Consider the following 12,827-nt stretch of genomic DNA (forward strand, 5'->3'; position numbering starts at 1 on the left):
AAGGGAAAAAGGGGGAAAACGGGGGGAAAAGGGGGAAACGAATACGGCAAAGGGCATCTCCCCCAGGATATCAACCGGCCGCGGGTTTAGAGACGGTAACCCACCGCGTACGCGTCGGCTGTATCGCGCGGAGCAACCGGAAATTTATCGTCCTCGCCGATACGTACTCCGCGAACCACCGGAATTAACCCCCTCCCCCCCCCCCCCCCCACCGAAGCGAAGCCGATTCACGCTCACCGGGGTAACAAACGCGGTTCAAAGATCATCCGATTTACCGATTATCCCTTAATTGTAAAAGCTTCTTCTCTCTCTCTCTCTCTCTCTCTCTATCCATCTGTCTTCGGATTCGATTAATTCGTTAATTGTTTTTTTTTTTTTTTTTCAGAAACCTCTCGAGTCGCAGGTACACCGGTCGCCGCGAGGGATGTCGTCGAAGGGCGAGGTTCGGAGGGGTTGAGAGGGAGGGGGGTGGGCCCTTCGGAGGGACCTCGTAAAGGCGGCACTGCGGGAAGGATATATGTGTGTGTAGCCGAGGGATGAGAGTTTGCGCCGGACGTTAATGGCGGTCATAAAGATGGAAACCACGCCGCCTGTTACCGTCCGTATCTGGAGCATAACTCACCGCAAGTCATCCCAACGTCAACCCTTCGCGGTACGTGCTGCAGGTGGTCCTTGGCACACGTATGTATGTATGTATGTATGTATGTACGTGTGTGTATAGGTTCGCCCTTTTACGAGTCCCGCGTACAGGGGTGTGCGCGTAACCTACGCTTGTGGGAAACGAGCAATAATCACCCGAAATGGACTATCCATCCATACGCCGCGGCGGCCAGGATCATCCCCCAAAGGACGAAACTCAACGCGGCTAACTTCGGGTTTAAGGTAATGTGTGTGTGTGTGTATGTAGGTACGACGTACCTACTTCTCGAAATAGTCGTTTCATTGAATTACGCGAGGATCAGAAAACCCCCGTGTAATTTTAACGACGAGTCAAAATTCGATCGTCTCGTATCGCACGAGGGAACTCAGCGTTTCTCATTTTTTCGATGATATTTTGCGAGCGTTTTGATTTGATAAAAAAAAAAAAAAAAAAACACTGAGCGTTTGAAAAAAATGAGAGCGTTTGAAGAAAGAAAGAAAGAAAGAAAGGAAAAAAAAGAGAGAGCGAAAAAGGAAAAGGGGCAATATCAGTAAAAACGTAAACTAGGGAGAAGAATGTAGTGGAGAGAATGTCGTTCGGTTAAAGGCCGCGTCCACGGGAAAAACACAACGCGATATAAAGGAAGTTGTTTAAGAGTCGGGCTTTCGACGATAGTTCTAAAGCCGGGTGGCTTTCGTCGTTTCTTTTGTATCATATTTGTTCTCTCAAGCTTTTCCCGACGCTCTTATATAAGTATAACAGCTGCTACTGCAATCTCTTATTCTCTATTTGTTGTTTTTTTTTGTTTTTTGTTGTTTTTATATACTTTTCCTTTTAGTTTTTTTTTTTTACATCGTTTTTTTATTTTCTTCCATTTCGTTTCTCTCGTTGCGGCGTTTACGTACCTCCAGGAACGCACGAAGCTCTACGTACAAAGTAAACGCCGTGGATACAATTTTTCCACAAACTTTCAAAACTCGAAAATCAAAAAAAAGAAATCCATTTTTTTTTTTTTCTCTCTCCAAGAAAACTTACGAGATATACCATTCGATGGTTTCGGTCTACTGAAGCCAAAAAAAAACCGTAAATACAAAAAAAAAAACACCTCTTTCAACCCTTAAAAAATGGGTCCATTTTCCAGAGGGCCGTTACAACGTGGTAGGTCGCAGGTACAATTATGAAAAACTGGTAGGCAGAGTGCGGCGATATATTTTCTACATTTCTTCGACCGGAGTAACGACTTTTTCTGATTTCGTGTTTTTCATCCCTTTTTTTTTTCTTTTTCCGTTCCGTTCGCTTCGCGACGACGATCGGAGCGGGGGTGTTTCGTTCTCGTTTTCCGCGACGTGTTCCACCGCGCGTAGTTCGCGCGGTGGTTGAAATTTCGCTATCGTACGGATACACGTATTACCTACATACCTATACGGGCGCTCGCACGGTGTATACGTGGGTTGCGCGGGGTTTGTGCCGAGGGAAGTTCGCTTGACGCGAGCGGGCGTTGGCGTGAGCGGTTTTTACGGGTTGGATCGTAAATCGCAGGCGCGATACTCCGAAGCAATTCACTTGCGTTTACGTGATTGCGGGGTAGTTTACCGCCCACCGCTCCGCTACACACTTATGCATATATATATATATATATATACACCCTGTTTTATATGTACATATATCTCTACGTGCGATGCATGATACACCATACATACGTACGTACGTGAGCCTATTTCTGTTACGTGAAACGTACAACTTTATCCCATTAACGCTACCCTAAACTATGGGGGTTTTTAATAACCTCGGATATGATAGCGTTCCACGATATATCCCCCCCCCCCCCCCGCCCCCCGTCGTAAATAAATACGGCTTTCTATTCTTTTTTTCTGAGGGAAAAAAGAGCGGAAGCGATTCTCGCACGAAAACCCGGACTACTTCAAAAACCCTTACTTTTTCAATGCGTACGTGTAATTTGAATCAGAAATTACGTTTGAACTGGAAAATCCGAAGGATGAAGAAAATAAAAAACGAAGAATCGACGGACATCTGAAAGTACTTATTTCGGGTCAACAGATTTCATATCGTACGTTTAGGGGTCGGTTCAGTTTCGACCGAATGAATACGGTCCGACGGGGTGTTTTTTTCGGCTAGCGGACTCCGCAGCGCCAGACGATCCGTCCTGACGGACGCCGCCTATAAATCGTTCCGTGTGTTTTCCAAATTAGTGAGCGCGTGTTGTTGTTGTTGGGAGGGGGAGGGTTGAAACGTAATAATTAATTCTGGCAGTTCGGGGCTGCCAGGGGTGGTCGTCGAGGGCGCCTCTATACCGCCACCGCATCGCCGCAGTCGCACGGGAACGAGAAACCTGGACGGATCGACGCCCTCCTGCCCTCCCCACCCCTCGACTATTTCTATTACGGGTTACACAAACAACATCACCGATGAGATGGTCCTACGTAAGTATTTGTACACACACACACACACGTATTCACCTGTGTGTACTACGCAACGTATAATGTATCTACCTCTATTCTATAGTACATGTACATAGCATCGCGTACCGTTTAAACTCTGACACCAGTTGCTGATGCAGGTTGTGCTCTGAAACGCGTAACGGATTTCGACGAGACTTCGATTGATTACCGTTGTTCGTACCGAAATTTTTTTCCGCCTACGAACAAAATCTGCAGCTCAAGATTATTTCAAATTTGCAATAACGTCGACGATTTCATCGATTGATCAGTTTAACTTTTTGAGGTCAGATTACATGAAGATAGTATGAAAAAAATTATTTTTGACCCCAAAATGGAGTATTTTTAGAATTAATTGAAGATCGTTTTTTTTTTTTTTTTTTAAACATATTTTGACCCGAAGAACATTAATTCGTTGGTCAAATCGAGCTACGATTTTTTCCCATCGAAATATCTTCAAATTTGAGCCAAAAAATGCGCAAAAATTGGGATAACTCGGTCAATTTTAGAGATAGATCAATTTGGCTCTCAGATTCGAATTTCTGAGATCGAAATACATGGGAATAGCATAGGAAACCCAAGAAAATAAAATGTTGATTTTCGACCCAAAAATCGATAAATTTGCACGGGTTCAAATCCCTTTGGGGATTTTCGGGCCAATTTTTTTTTTTTCTCGCGAATTGATCGTGAGACACTGTTCTCATGTATTTTGACCTCAGGAATCCGATTCCGAAAGGAAAATTGATCTATCTCTGAAATTGACCGAGTGATCGCCAATTTCCAGCTTCTCGGGATCAAGAATAAAAAATTCATTTTATCGTCTATTTCGATGCAGTTCCTACCCAGGAATTTGAATCTGAGAGATTGAGAATTGATCGTATGGCACTCCTCTCATGTATTTCGACCTCAGGAACACGAATCCGTTGTCCAAATCGAGCTACGATTTTTTCCCATCGAGATATCTCAATTTTTCCGCTCCAAAAAGGTAAAAAAATTGGCGATAACCCGATCAATTCTACGGATCGATTTGAATCAGCTATTCGGAAAAGAATTTCCACACCCGAGACGTCCGATTCGAGAATGAGAAGCCTTCGAAATTCCTCGTAAGTTGCATCGAAATTATCCGATCAATTTCATTTCTACCTTTCATGCGGCTTGACACGAATGCATGTAAAGTGCACAAATAACGCGCGCGCGCGGTTTTCAGTCGGTGCAGTCAGCGATGTTGAAACTTACAAAGTGTTAAGGTCCCCTCCTCTTTCGCATCGGTGAAACTACTACTCGGCGAGGGTTTTACCGTTCCGTAAAGATTAATGATCTCCACCGAAGAAGGCTCCGCGGATACGGCGACTGCCATTCCGGCACGTTATTATACCGCAAAGCGTACGTTAAAGTAACGAGCCATATCTCTCGTGTACTCGCAAACTCTACAATGTGCCGGGTTCATTTACATAGGCATACAGATACGCTTACTTATAAGGAAATTCGCGCTTTACGATATCTTTAACGCGTCGACAGGCCGACCTCTTCTCTTCTCTTCTCTTCTCTACTCTTCTCTCGCAATCGCCACCGTCCATTGAATTCGCTTCACCGATATATAATAACGTAGATTCTTCACCATGCAAAGAATAAAAAAAGAAAAAACTAAAATGACCACCACAGGAGATTCGTTTGTGTGAAGAAGTTTTCCCTTTTTTTTTCTCTCTCTCTCTCTCTCCCTTTTTTTTTTTTTTTCTTTCTGTTGTGAAATATAGAGCCCTACCGAGGCGATACGGGAGAGGATGGTCGGAAGGAGAAGGGATCCTAATGCATCGACAACGGCTGCGACAGGATCGAGTGACAGCGCAGCTTCTTTACAGCTTCCTGTCCACCCGCCAAACTTTACGGTTGACAACTTTACGCCGTCGGAAAGGATCCGAAACATCACGTCCCGTAACGCACACGGGACATCATCCAGACCCTCCCCCCCTACCCCGGATCACCGCCGCTCTCCACGACGTGAGAAAAAAGTAAAAAGGTAAAAAAGAACTTTTCGCTAAATCGTTCGCTTCGTCGCATTTTTTTTTTTCATTCGCCATTTACAATTAGTTAGTTACATCCAAATTCGAAAAAAATTCGTTTTATCGATTGAATTCCAACGATTTTTCCGTCTCTATCTTCTTCGGAATTTTTGGTCACGCAAAACTGACCTCTAATTTCGAGCCCCTCCCGAATCGGTAATTTTTTTGTTTTTTTTCGAGCATACGTTCCCCATGTATATCCTTCGTGAAAATCCGTCGCGGTGATGTATGGCGGGTAATCCGATTGGATGGATGGGGTTCGTTATAAATTGTAGCGTTGAGAAGATGGACAGGAGAGGGTGGCGGTGCGTACGAGGGCTGGGGAGGGTGGGGGGTGAAGGGTGTGCAGCCGGGGTAAGGAGGGATCTGTCGCGTTAGACAGTCGGGACAAACGTCCCGGGGTACCTCGCGGGACGACTGGAAGGGCGCCGGTGGGCCAGCGGAGCCCCCGGGGTGAGTGATGTCCTTCACCCTCGACCCTGCCTACAGCTCCGCGAACTTCTTAGCCCCAAGGGGGAAGCACCTCGGTGATGCATGGGCCAGCGATTGCACGCAGACTTCGACTATAAATCCCTACGAACGCCTTCCGTCGCCCCTACTGCCCCTACCGCACCCCCCCTTACCCCCCCAACCCCCAACCCCCCACCCCTCGCTCTTTCGCCCCGCTTGGATAATATATATTCTTTCTCACACATCGTCGTTACTCTACGTACACGCGAAAAACCCCCCCTCCCCTCCTCCGGTAAATTCATACCCCGCTGAAACATCATCTTTCCACCCCTGAGCCCCGTTCGACTCGCAATTTTTTTGATAGAAGAAAAAAAAAGCAAAAACAAAAAAGGAAAAAAGGAAAAACAAAAACAGGATCTCTTTTCGAATAATCAGGGAACTTGAATATTTTTCATTGTCTTGAATCCCTTCGTTTAATCGATCTACTTCTATGATCTCGTTTCGCACCAGACGAACGATTCGGGCGAATTGACAGATCGAAAGCGTCGCCTGTCGTCGGCGTTCGTTTGGCTCATCCTTTTCTCCTCGTTTTTCCTTTATTTTATTTTTTTTTTTTTTCTCGTTTCCCTTATATACATACACACGAGATCACCGCACGCGGGATGCGTCTTTCGGACGTTGAATCGGCCCCGACTCACGGTGGCGGTGCCCTTCGCTGACGAAGGAAAGCCAAACCGCCTAAGATCGAGGAGGTCGTTGGCGCGCGGTCGGAGGGAGGGAGGGAGGGAGGGAGCTGGGGGCCCCCGTAGAGCGCGGTATACGCGCGCACGCTCCTATAGGGTTGAGGATGACGAAGGTGGTCGAGCACCGAGCACCAAGAGTGATGGATGGTCCGTAGCTCCGACAGCCAGCCATTAGTTGGCATCCGACGAGCCGCTGTCACTTAGGTATGACCTATAACCCCGAACCCGTAACCCGAAGGGCACACCGCCACCACCACCACCGCCGTACTACCCTCCCTACGTTTTACGATCATCTCACTTTCCGAGGGCCATTCGCGCGCAGGAGACGTGGATTTTGTGATTCTGCTGACAATGAGATCCTCCGACGAATGCCAAAAATTGATATGAATTTTTAGGGGGCCAAAAATCTTGTCGAAAAAAATCGACGGGGAAAAATAGATTGCGAAGCGGTTGCACAGTTTCGTTGAAAAGTTGCGGGTCCTCGCTCCTCGCGATTCCGTGGATGGGGTTGGTTTTTGCGCGGCGTAGAACGTTCGTTTCGTTGCGCGGCGGGTATCTCGTCGCTCGGTACACAACGAGCGAAGCTGCGAAACGTCGAGTCGTTGAGATAAAACCCGATCATAAAAGATGTCGAGGCATTCGCGAGGCGGAATATATACAACGGCCATTTCACCGCATCTGATTGGCTTAATGGCACTCCCTATCTAGTCGTAAATACCCTTTTCACCCTCTACGATCTCTTATATTCACTGCATCCAAGCCAAACCTATCAACGAGAGGACCTGCTGTTCGCTCTCGGCGCAAAAAAGATCGCCAAAAAATACAAAAAAAAAAAGAAAAAGAGAAGAGAAAATAAAAAAAAAAAGGATCCTTCCTCGTCGCGAACGTTCGGTGTATTCCCGAAAATGGGCTTACGTGATTCTCCTTCGAAATTCGACGATGACGACGATGAAAAATAATCGGCTACGTCGTCGTAGTCGTCGTAGTCGTCGTAGTCGTAGTCGTCGGGGGGACCGCGATCGGGATTAATTACGATACGCTTCTTAACGGTCGTCGTGGTCGTCGTCGTCGTCTGTCGAAAGTGTGTTGCATGAAAGATCTCGATGCTCGATCTGCGTGATATCTGACAGGCTAGAATTCCGTCGACGTTACCGGCGAAGCTGGTATACACGTATACATATACGTATAAAAGGCCGGTTTCCTCGGCTCGTTACGCCGCATTAACATCGTGTCTTGCTTTTTATCTGGCTTGTTAATCATTTGTCGGGTACAGTGTATCCATACACACCCTCGTTCTTGTGTGCGATCTCGTGTGCGTGTGTGTACGCGTACCGCCATGTGGCCGTATTATCCGGCGGCGCAGCCTCCGCAACCGTGGCGAAGAGATATATCCTCTGGTTACACCGCGTGCACACGTAGAGAGAACGCGGTGGCAGTCACCTCATCTCTACTTTAATTACAACGGACCATTCGAGTGAGTCACGCGTCGTTATTCTCGGTGAACGACGCTCCGACGATGCGTGAGACGTTCGGATCGCGCGGCGGCGGTGTGTCTGTAGGTGTATAGGTAGGTGTATTGTAAGTACCGTTGGATATACTACATATAGTGGGGGGGATAAAAAAGGAATGAAAATTGAAAAAAGGGAAACCGACGAGGGTCGAAATATCTCAAAACAAACGCCGAAAGCTGACTCCGAAACAACGACGCGGTCTTCGTAGACCGGCGTGACATCGAAACCTGGCTCAATCAACGTCGGGACTCGGGATTTTTATCGATCCGCTTCGAAGAGTCGTTGTTTGATCAACGGTGTGATAGAAAACATCCGAATGCGCTCGCGTGTCGTTATCGAGGAACTCTCGGACAATCAATTTTGATACGCTTCTCTTTCTTTCAATTCTTCTCATTCTTTATCTTCTTATTCTTATTCTTATTCTTATTCTTATTCTCATACCGACGGGGAATCGCTCCGATGAAAACGGAGACCCAATTAATTCGGCCAACATTTTATTAGCAATCGATATTCCGCCGATCGAGCGATTAGAAAATTCGGATAAATCCGGACCCCGCACTCCGTTGAACCTACTTTCATTGCTCCTCTTTGTATATTCACCTCATTCCCTCGACCGCTCAAATTCTCTGTCTCGACTGCCGAAATGAGATCGAAAAAGTTTATCACTTTTTACCCTGCAGTACCAAAAAAACGGACAGGTATATAACGTCGTGTGTTTTCGACGCACGAAGGGGGCTAGGGGTTCTTAATAATCTTAAATCCCATCCCTTCGCATATGTTACGCTTTATTTTCAGTAAAACTGATTTCACAAAATCAAAAAAAAAAAAAGAAGAAAAACAATATCATTTTTTAACACAATTTTCAAACTCTGTGCTCAAACTTCCTTTTTTTTTTGGAACCAAATTGTTTTTTTTTTTTTTTCTCATCATCTCTCTCTCCAGTCCGAACGTTCCTTTGCCAGAAAATTGACTGCTATAGGTACAAATAGGCGACGTCCCTGTGACAATTTACTCGCTCTCAGTAATAGTCGAGAGGGTTGGTGGAGGTGGTTCGGATCTACGTTACCGCGTTAATGGAGTAACAGAGCGTTCAACGAGACGCCTTGCCGTGTTTAGCGGAGGCGGCAGCACGCTCGCACCACCCCCCGTTTTACCGTCGGTATAAATCGTTGGCCGACGACGCGCCGCGGTGCCGTAGGAAAAGCCCCCCCGTTACGCCGAGGTGCGGAAGATCTTCTCATATTTCCCGCTAATTGCCTGCATCTAATCTCCCGTAGCCGCACGATGAGAGCCATCCCCCCTTTTTCGTCCCCCTCGGTCGGCATCCCCCCCCCCTCCCCCCGCTTCGTCCCTTAACGCGGACTCGCGCTCACGCCTCCCGAACGAGAAACTCAACCCCATCGTTTTCGAACATACCCGGCGCGTTTCAGTTCTCGGCTCGAACTTCTCGACCCTTCCGACCCTTCGCGAACCTTATGTATCCCTTATCGCTGTGTGGGGGGGGGGGGGGGTTAAAGTTGCCCCCGGAGTCTTTCTTCTTATCTCCGGATCCCCTGGATATCGGGGGGCGCCGAATTTTTCCGAGAAAATTTTCTACCGAACCGCTCGAATACTTTTTTTTTTTTTTATTTTCCACAACTTCCGAAAAAACGTTCAACGCTTCGTGCCGAACGACGTACAAAATTAGACGTGTCGTTGTGGTAACCGAAAATATATCGCCACGGGAAAAAGTGAGACCGAAAATTAGAGACTCCCGCTGGGCTTATACCGCAGTCGGCCGTACGTCGTCACCCCGTCGGCTTGACCACCTCGAAGATTATTATTTTTTTTTTTTCTTCTTCTCTTCTCATCGCAGGACGCCGGGGGACGTAAAACTCACAAAAAATCACGAAGACTCCGTTGGTTTTCTCATTTTTTTTCGTTCGGCCTACCGCAGGTGAGCGACGAGAGGGGGGGGGGGGGGGGGGGGGGAAATCGGTGCTCGATTTAAACGAAACGAGGGGCAACTCGAGTAACGAAACGAGGCGAATGAGAAACGTGTTTCGTCTCTCCGGCGCGTTTCGATTGTATAATTCGGATGACGGGCGGGCCGCCGCTACCGCCCCGAGAGCCGTAAGCCGCGAAGAGAGGCGAAACGGAGGCATGGGGACAGAGAGAGAGAGAGAGAGAGGGAGCGAGAGAACGGAGGGGCGAAGCGGGGCGAGAGGGGAAAGAGGGACGTAGTAAAAGACAAAGTGCCGAGTGCAGTCGCGGGCTGTGAGTCGGTAGTGACCCCCGCGTTGCGTGGCAAGAATTAATGAGCTGTCGTAAAGACAATTGCCGGTCGTTAGTCACGCCGGTATACCCGTACTCGGTAGAGAGGACGACGGGAGTAATGTCGGGGTAATGCCGGCCAAGTTGTCAGTGTCCGCCCGAGCAAATCTATAAATTGTCCGCATGGATATAATTATCGCGTGTACGTATGTATATATATATATATACATATATATACGAATATATAATCAACGTACACTCCGCATGTCCCCCGAACGTCGTTAATCTAACTGTGGGTATACTGTCGTTAATTACACCACCCGCCGCTGTAACGTAACCATACCCGCGCCTCCCCGCTTTTATTTTCACTTTTACATTTTACAAACATCCGCGGTAAGGACATACCTGTATCTCTACCACGTGACGCTGTATTGTACACATCACTTTCGATTTTCGACAACTTTCGACGATCGGCGATCCAAAGAAATAGTCCTAAAAAATCGCCTTAAATCGCGACATTTGTTCTCCTCATATTTTTCCTTTTTTTTCGTTTTTTTTTTTTTGCCTCTCACACCTCTCGCCGGGTAAGCAGTGTTCCGCTTATATTCCAGAAGAACCCGTGAAGTAGTTCTTCGGGGCGAGTGGCGGATAGGAAGGCGGTGGTAAATAAATGAAGGTTCTTTAGTGGGGTTGCCTTTGTCTCGGCTTGTATCGGTTAAACGAATCCCCACAGATCTCGCGCTGAGATAGGAGAACGTGAATCACGGGGCTGGCTGGCTTTGGCTCGCTCCGTTTGGCTGGATGGTCGCTTCTTTACCGGATGCGGGAGAGAGAAAAAGTGAGAGGCGAGTAAAAAAAAAAAAAAAAAGGAAGGAGCTAGCTAGCTAGCTACGAAGAAGAAGAAGAAGAAGAGGAGAGAGAGAGAGAGAAATGTCGGTAAGCGAGAAAGAACACCGGGGGTCGGGGGTTTAGGTGGGAAGTAAGGAAGCGAGCGGGGGCAAGAGTCAGGAAGATGAACAGGGTGGATAACGCGGGGTTAACGGGGAACTCGCGCGGCGAGAGATTAGGGAGGCGGGGTGGCCTGGCGGGGGCGCTTCGGATAAATCACCGGAGGCGAGCCTTGAGCCGCGTTACACTTGGCGAGAAGAGGAAAGCGAGAGAGCGAGAGAGAGAGAGAGAGAGGGATGAGAGGGATGGGGAGGTCGTGCGTACGCCTCCCGTACACGGATTTAAGGGGGTGGAAAATAACGTCGGAAAGATCGAACGGCAGAGGGGGGGGGGGGGGGGGGGGGAAACCTCGGGAGCAACGAAACTATACGAACGAGACACCGTTTGCTACTGCACGATTAATGACGGAACAAATGTGCCCCGACACACGTGTCTTACGGCGACCATCAATAAGAGTCCAAAAACTACCCCTTACCCTTCCCCTTCCCAACTCTCCTCTTTTTTTTCTTCCTTCTTTCTCTTCACGTCGTATACGACTAACGCGCTTTCTCACCGTCGCGATTCCGTCTACGTACGATATATTTCTTCGATTGCTTCACCCCCGGTCCTCCCTACACTGGATATCGACGATTAGAAGCTTCCGACTGATGAAAAAAAAAAAGAGAGGCAAAGAGCTAAAGAAATCCGAATCGAGCCTTTACATTATTTTTACAGCGTTTTATCCTATGAATTTTACTTCGGATACGTTATTGCAATTTTTTAAGAGACGAGGACGCGATTCTTCTTCTTTTTCTTGACGTTTTCTTGGTCGGTTATTTTACGACGAATTTTTACCGTTTTTTTTTTTTTGTTTCTAATCTACGGTATGACGTTTAATTGCCGGGCACGGATTCAGGGGTCGTTTTTTCATCCCCCCTCTTTACACTCGGTGGATTTTATTTTTCTCTAGTATTTTTCATCATTGGCCCAGACAAATTAAAAAAACTCTCCCTTTTTTATTCAATTTCTAGAGCATCTCGAGTTCAAGAAACCGGAATCGGATTGACCGAGTGATCGCCAATTTTTTACTCTTTTGAAGTGAAAAAAAAATTGAGCGACCTACACCTGATCCTCGTGTGCCTCGATTAATATTCATCAGGACTAATGACCGATCGGATGATGTTCGTTAGAGGAAGTATTTCGAACGGATGTTATTCGCCATAACGAAGTGGAAAAAGCGACCCTCGAAACGGGGGGGGGATGGCGACGAGAAGTTTTCCACCTTTTATCCAATTTGTGAAAAAAAGAAAAAAAATGGAAGGTATTTTTTTTTTTCTTTTATCAAGTATTTTTTATCTCCGCTTTGCTTCGGTACCGTAAATAAATTCAGGTAACATGGCTCCATCTGTCCGTAATTACGGGACGCGGCCCTCGTTATCAAGTCCATAAACCTGGCGTTCGAGATCTCAATCAAGGTTTTACGCCCGAGTCATTACGCAAGGTGAAACGGTTGCCGCCCGCCACTTCTTTTGCACCCCTACCAATCCCCACCCCCCCCCCCCCCCGGTAAGCGCTCGTTTCATCCTCTTCGGCTTTCGTTCGTTCCGACAACCCGAAGACTCGTCCAATTTTTTCCCCCTCTCATTTTTATTTTGTCTCTTTTTTTTTTGTCTCTCTTTCTCTCTCTTTTTCCGGGGGTACGTAACCACCCATTAAACGATCAGTGAGGAAAATTTATGCAGATCTCAAAGGACCTGGCGATCGTATCACATCATCCGGAGGCTCTT

The 12,827-nt window shown here is 47.2% G+C and overlaps 1 protein-coding gene across 2 annotated transcripts; it reads left to right on the forward strand.

The window, feature by feature from the left end:
• The first annotated feature begins 472 nt into the window (after window positions 1–472).
• Window positions 473–12,480, forward strand: LOC125501862. Of its 2 annotated transcripts, none has more exons than XR_007279638.1 (4): window positions 473–652; window positions 722–882; window positions 4,851–5,113; window positions 12,072–12,480. XR_007279638.1 is itself a non-coding variant. In XM_048658971.1 (4 exons), the coding sequence occupies exons 1-4, from the start codon at window positions 560–562 to the stop codon at window positions 12,112–12,114; spliced, it is 552 nt and encodes a 183-aa protein (XP_048514928.1). In that variant the 5' UTR covers window positions 473–559; the 3' UTR covers window positions 12,115–12,480. The 2 variants fall into 2 exon arrangements, 1 of the variants encoding a protein (XP_048514928.1); XM_048658971.1 differs by having other exon boundaries at window positions 4,851–5,105.
• The last annotated feature ends 347 nt before the right edge of the window (window positions 12,481–12,827 follow it).

This window comes from Athalia rosae, chromosome 7 (assembly GCF_917208135.1).
Source record: "Athalia rosae chromosome 7, iyAthRosa1.1, whole genome shotgun sequence".
NCBI classification, from domain to species: domain Eukaryota; kingdom Metazoa; phylum Arthropoda; class Insecta; order Hymenoptera; family Athaliidae; genus Athalia; species Athalia rosae.

What these genes read in the sequence shown, in the direction of transcription:
- LOC125501862 (XM_048658971.1), top strand. Translation starts at nt 560, where the DNA reads ATGGCGGTCATAAAGATGGAAACCACGCCGCCTGTTACCGTCCGTATC. An exon ending in CCCAACGTCAACCCTTCGCG is followed by an intron (nt 653 to 721) that starts GTACGTGCTGCA and finishes GTGTGTGTATAG; the next exon opens with GTTCGCCCTTTTACGAGTCC. An exon ending in CTCCACGACGTGAGAAAAAA is followed by an intron (nt 5,106 to 12,071) that starts GTAAAAAGGTAA and finishes TTCAATTTCTAG; the next exon opens with AGCATCTCGAGTTCAAGAAA.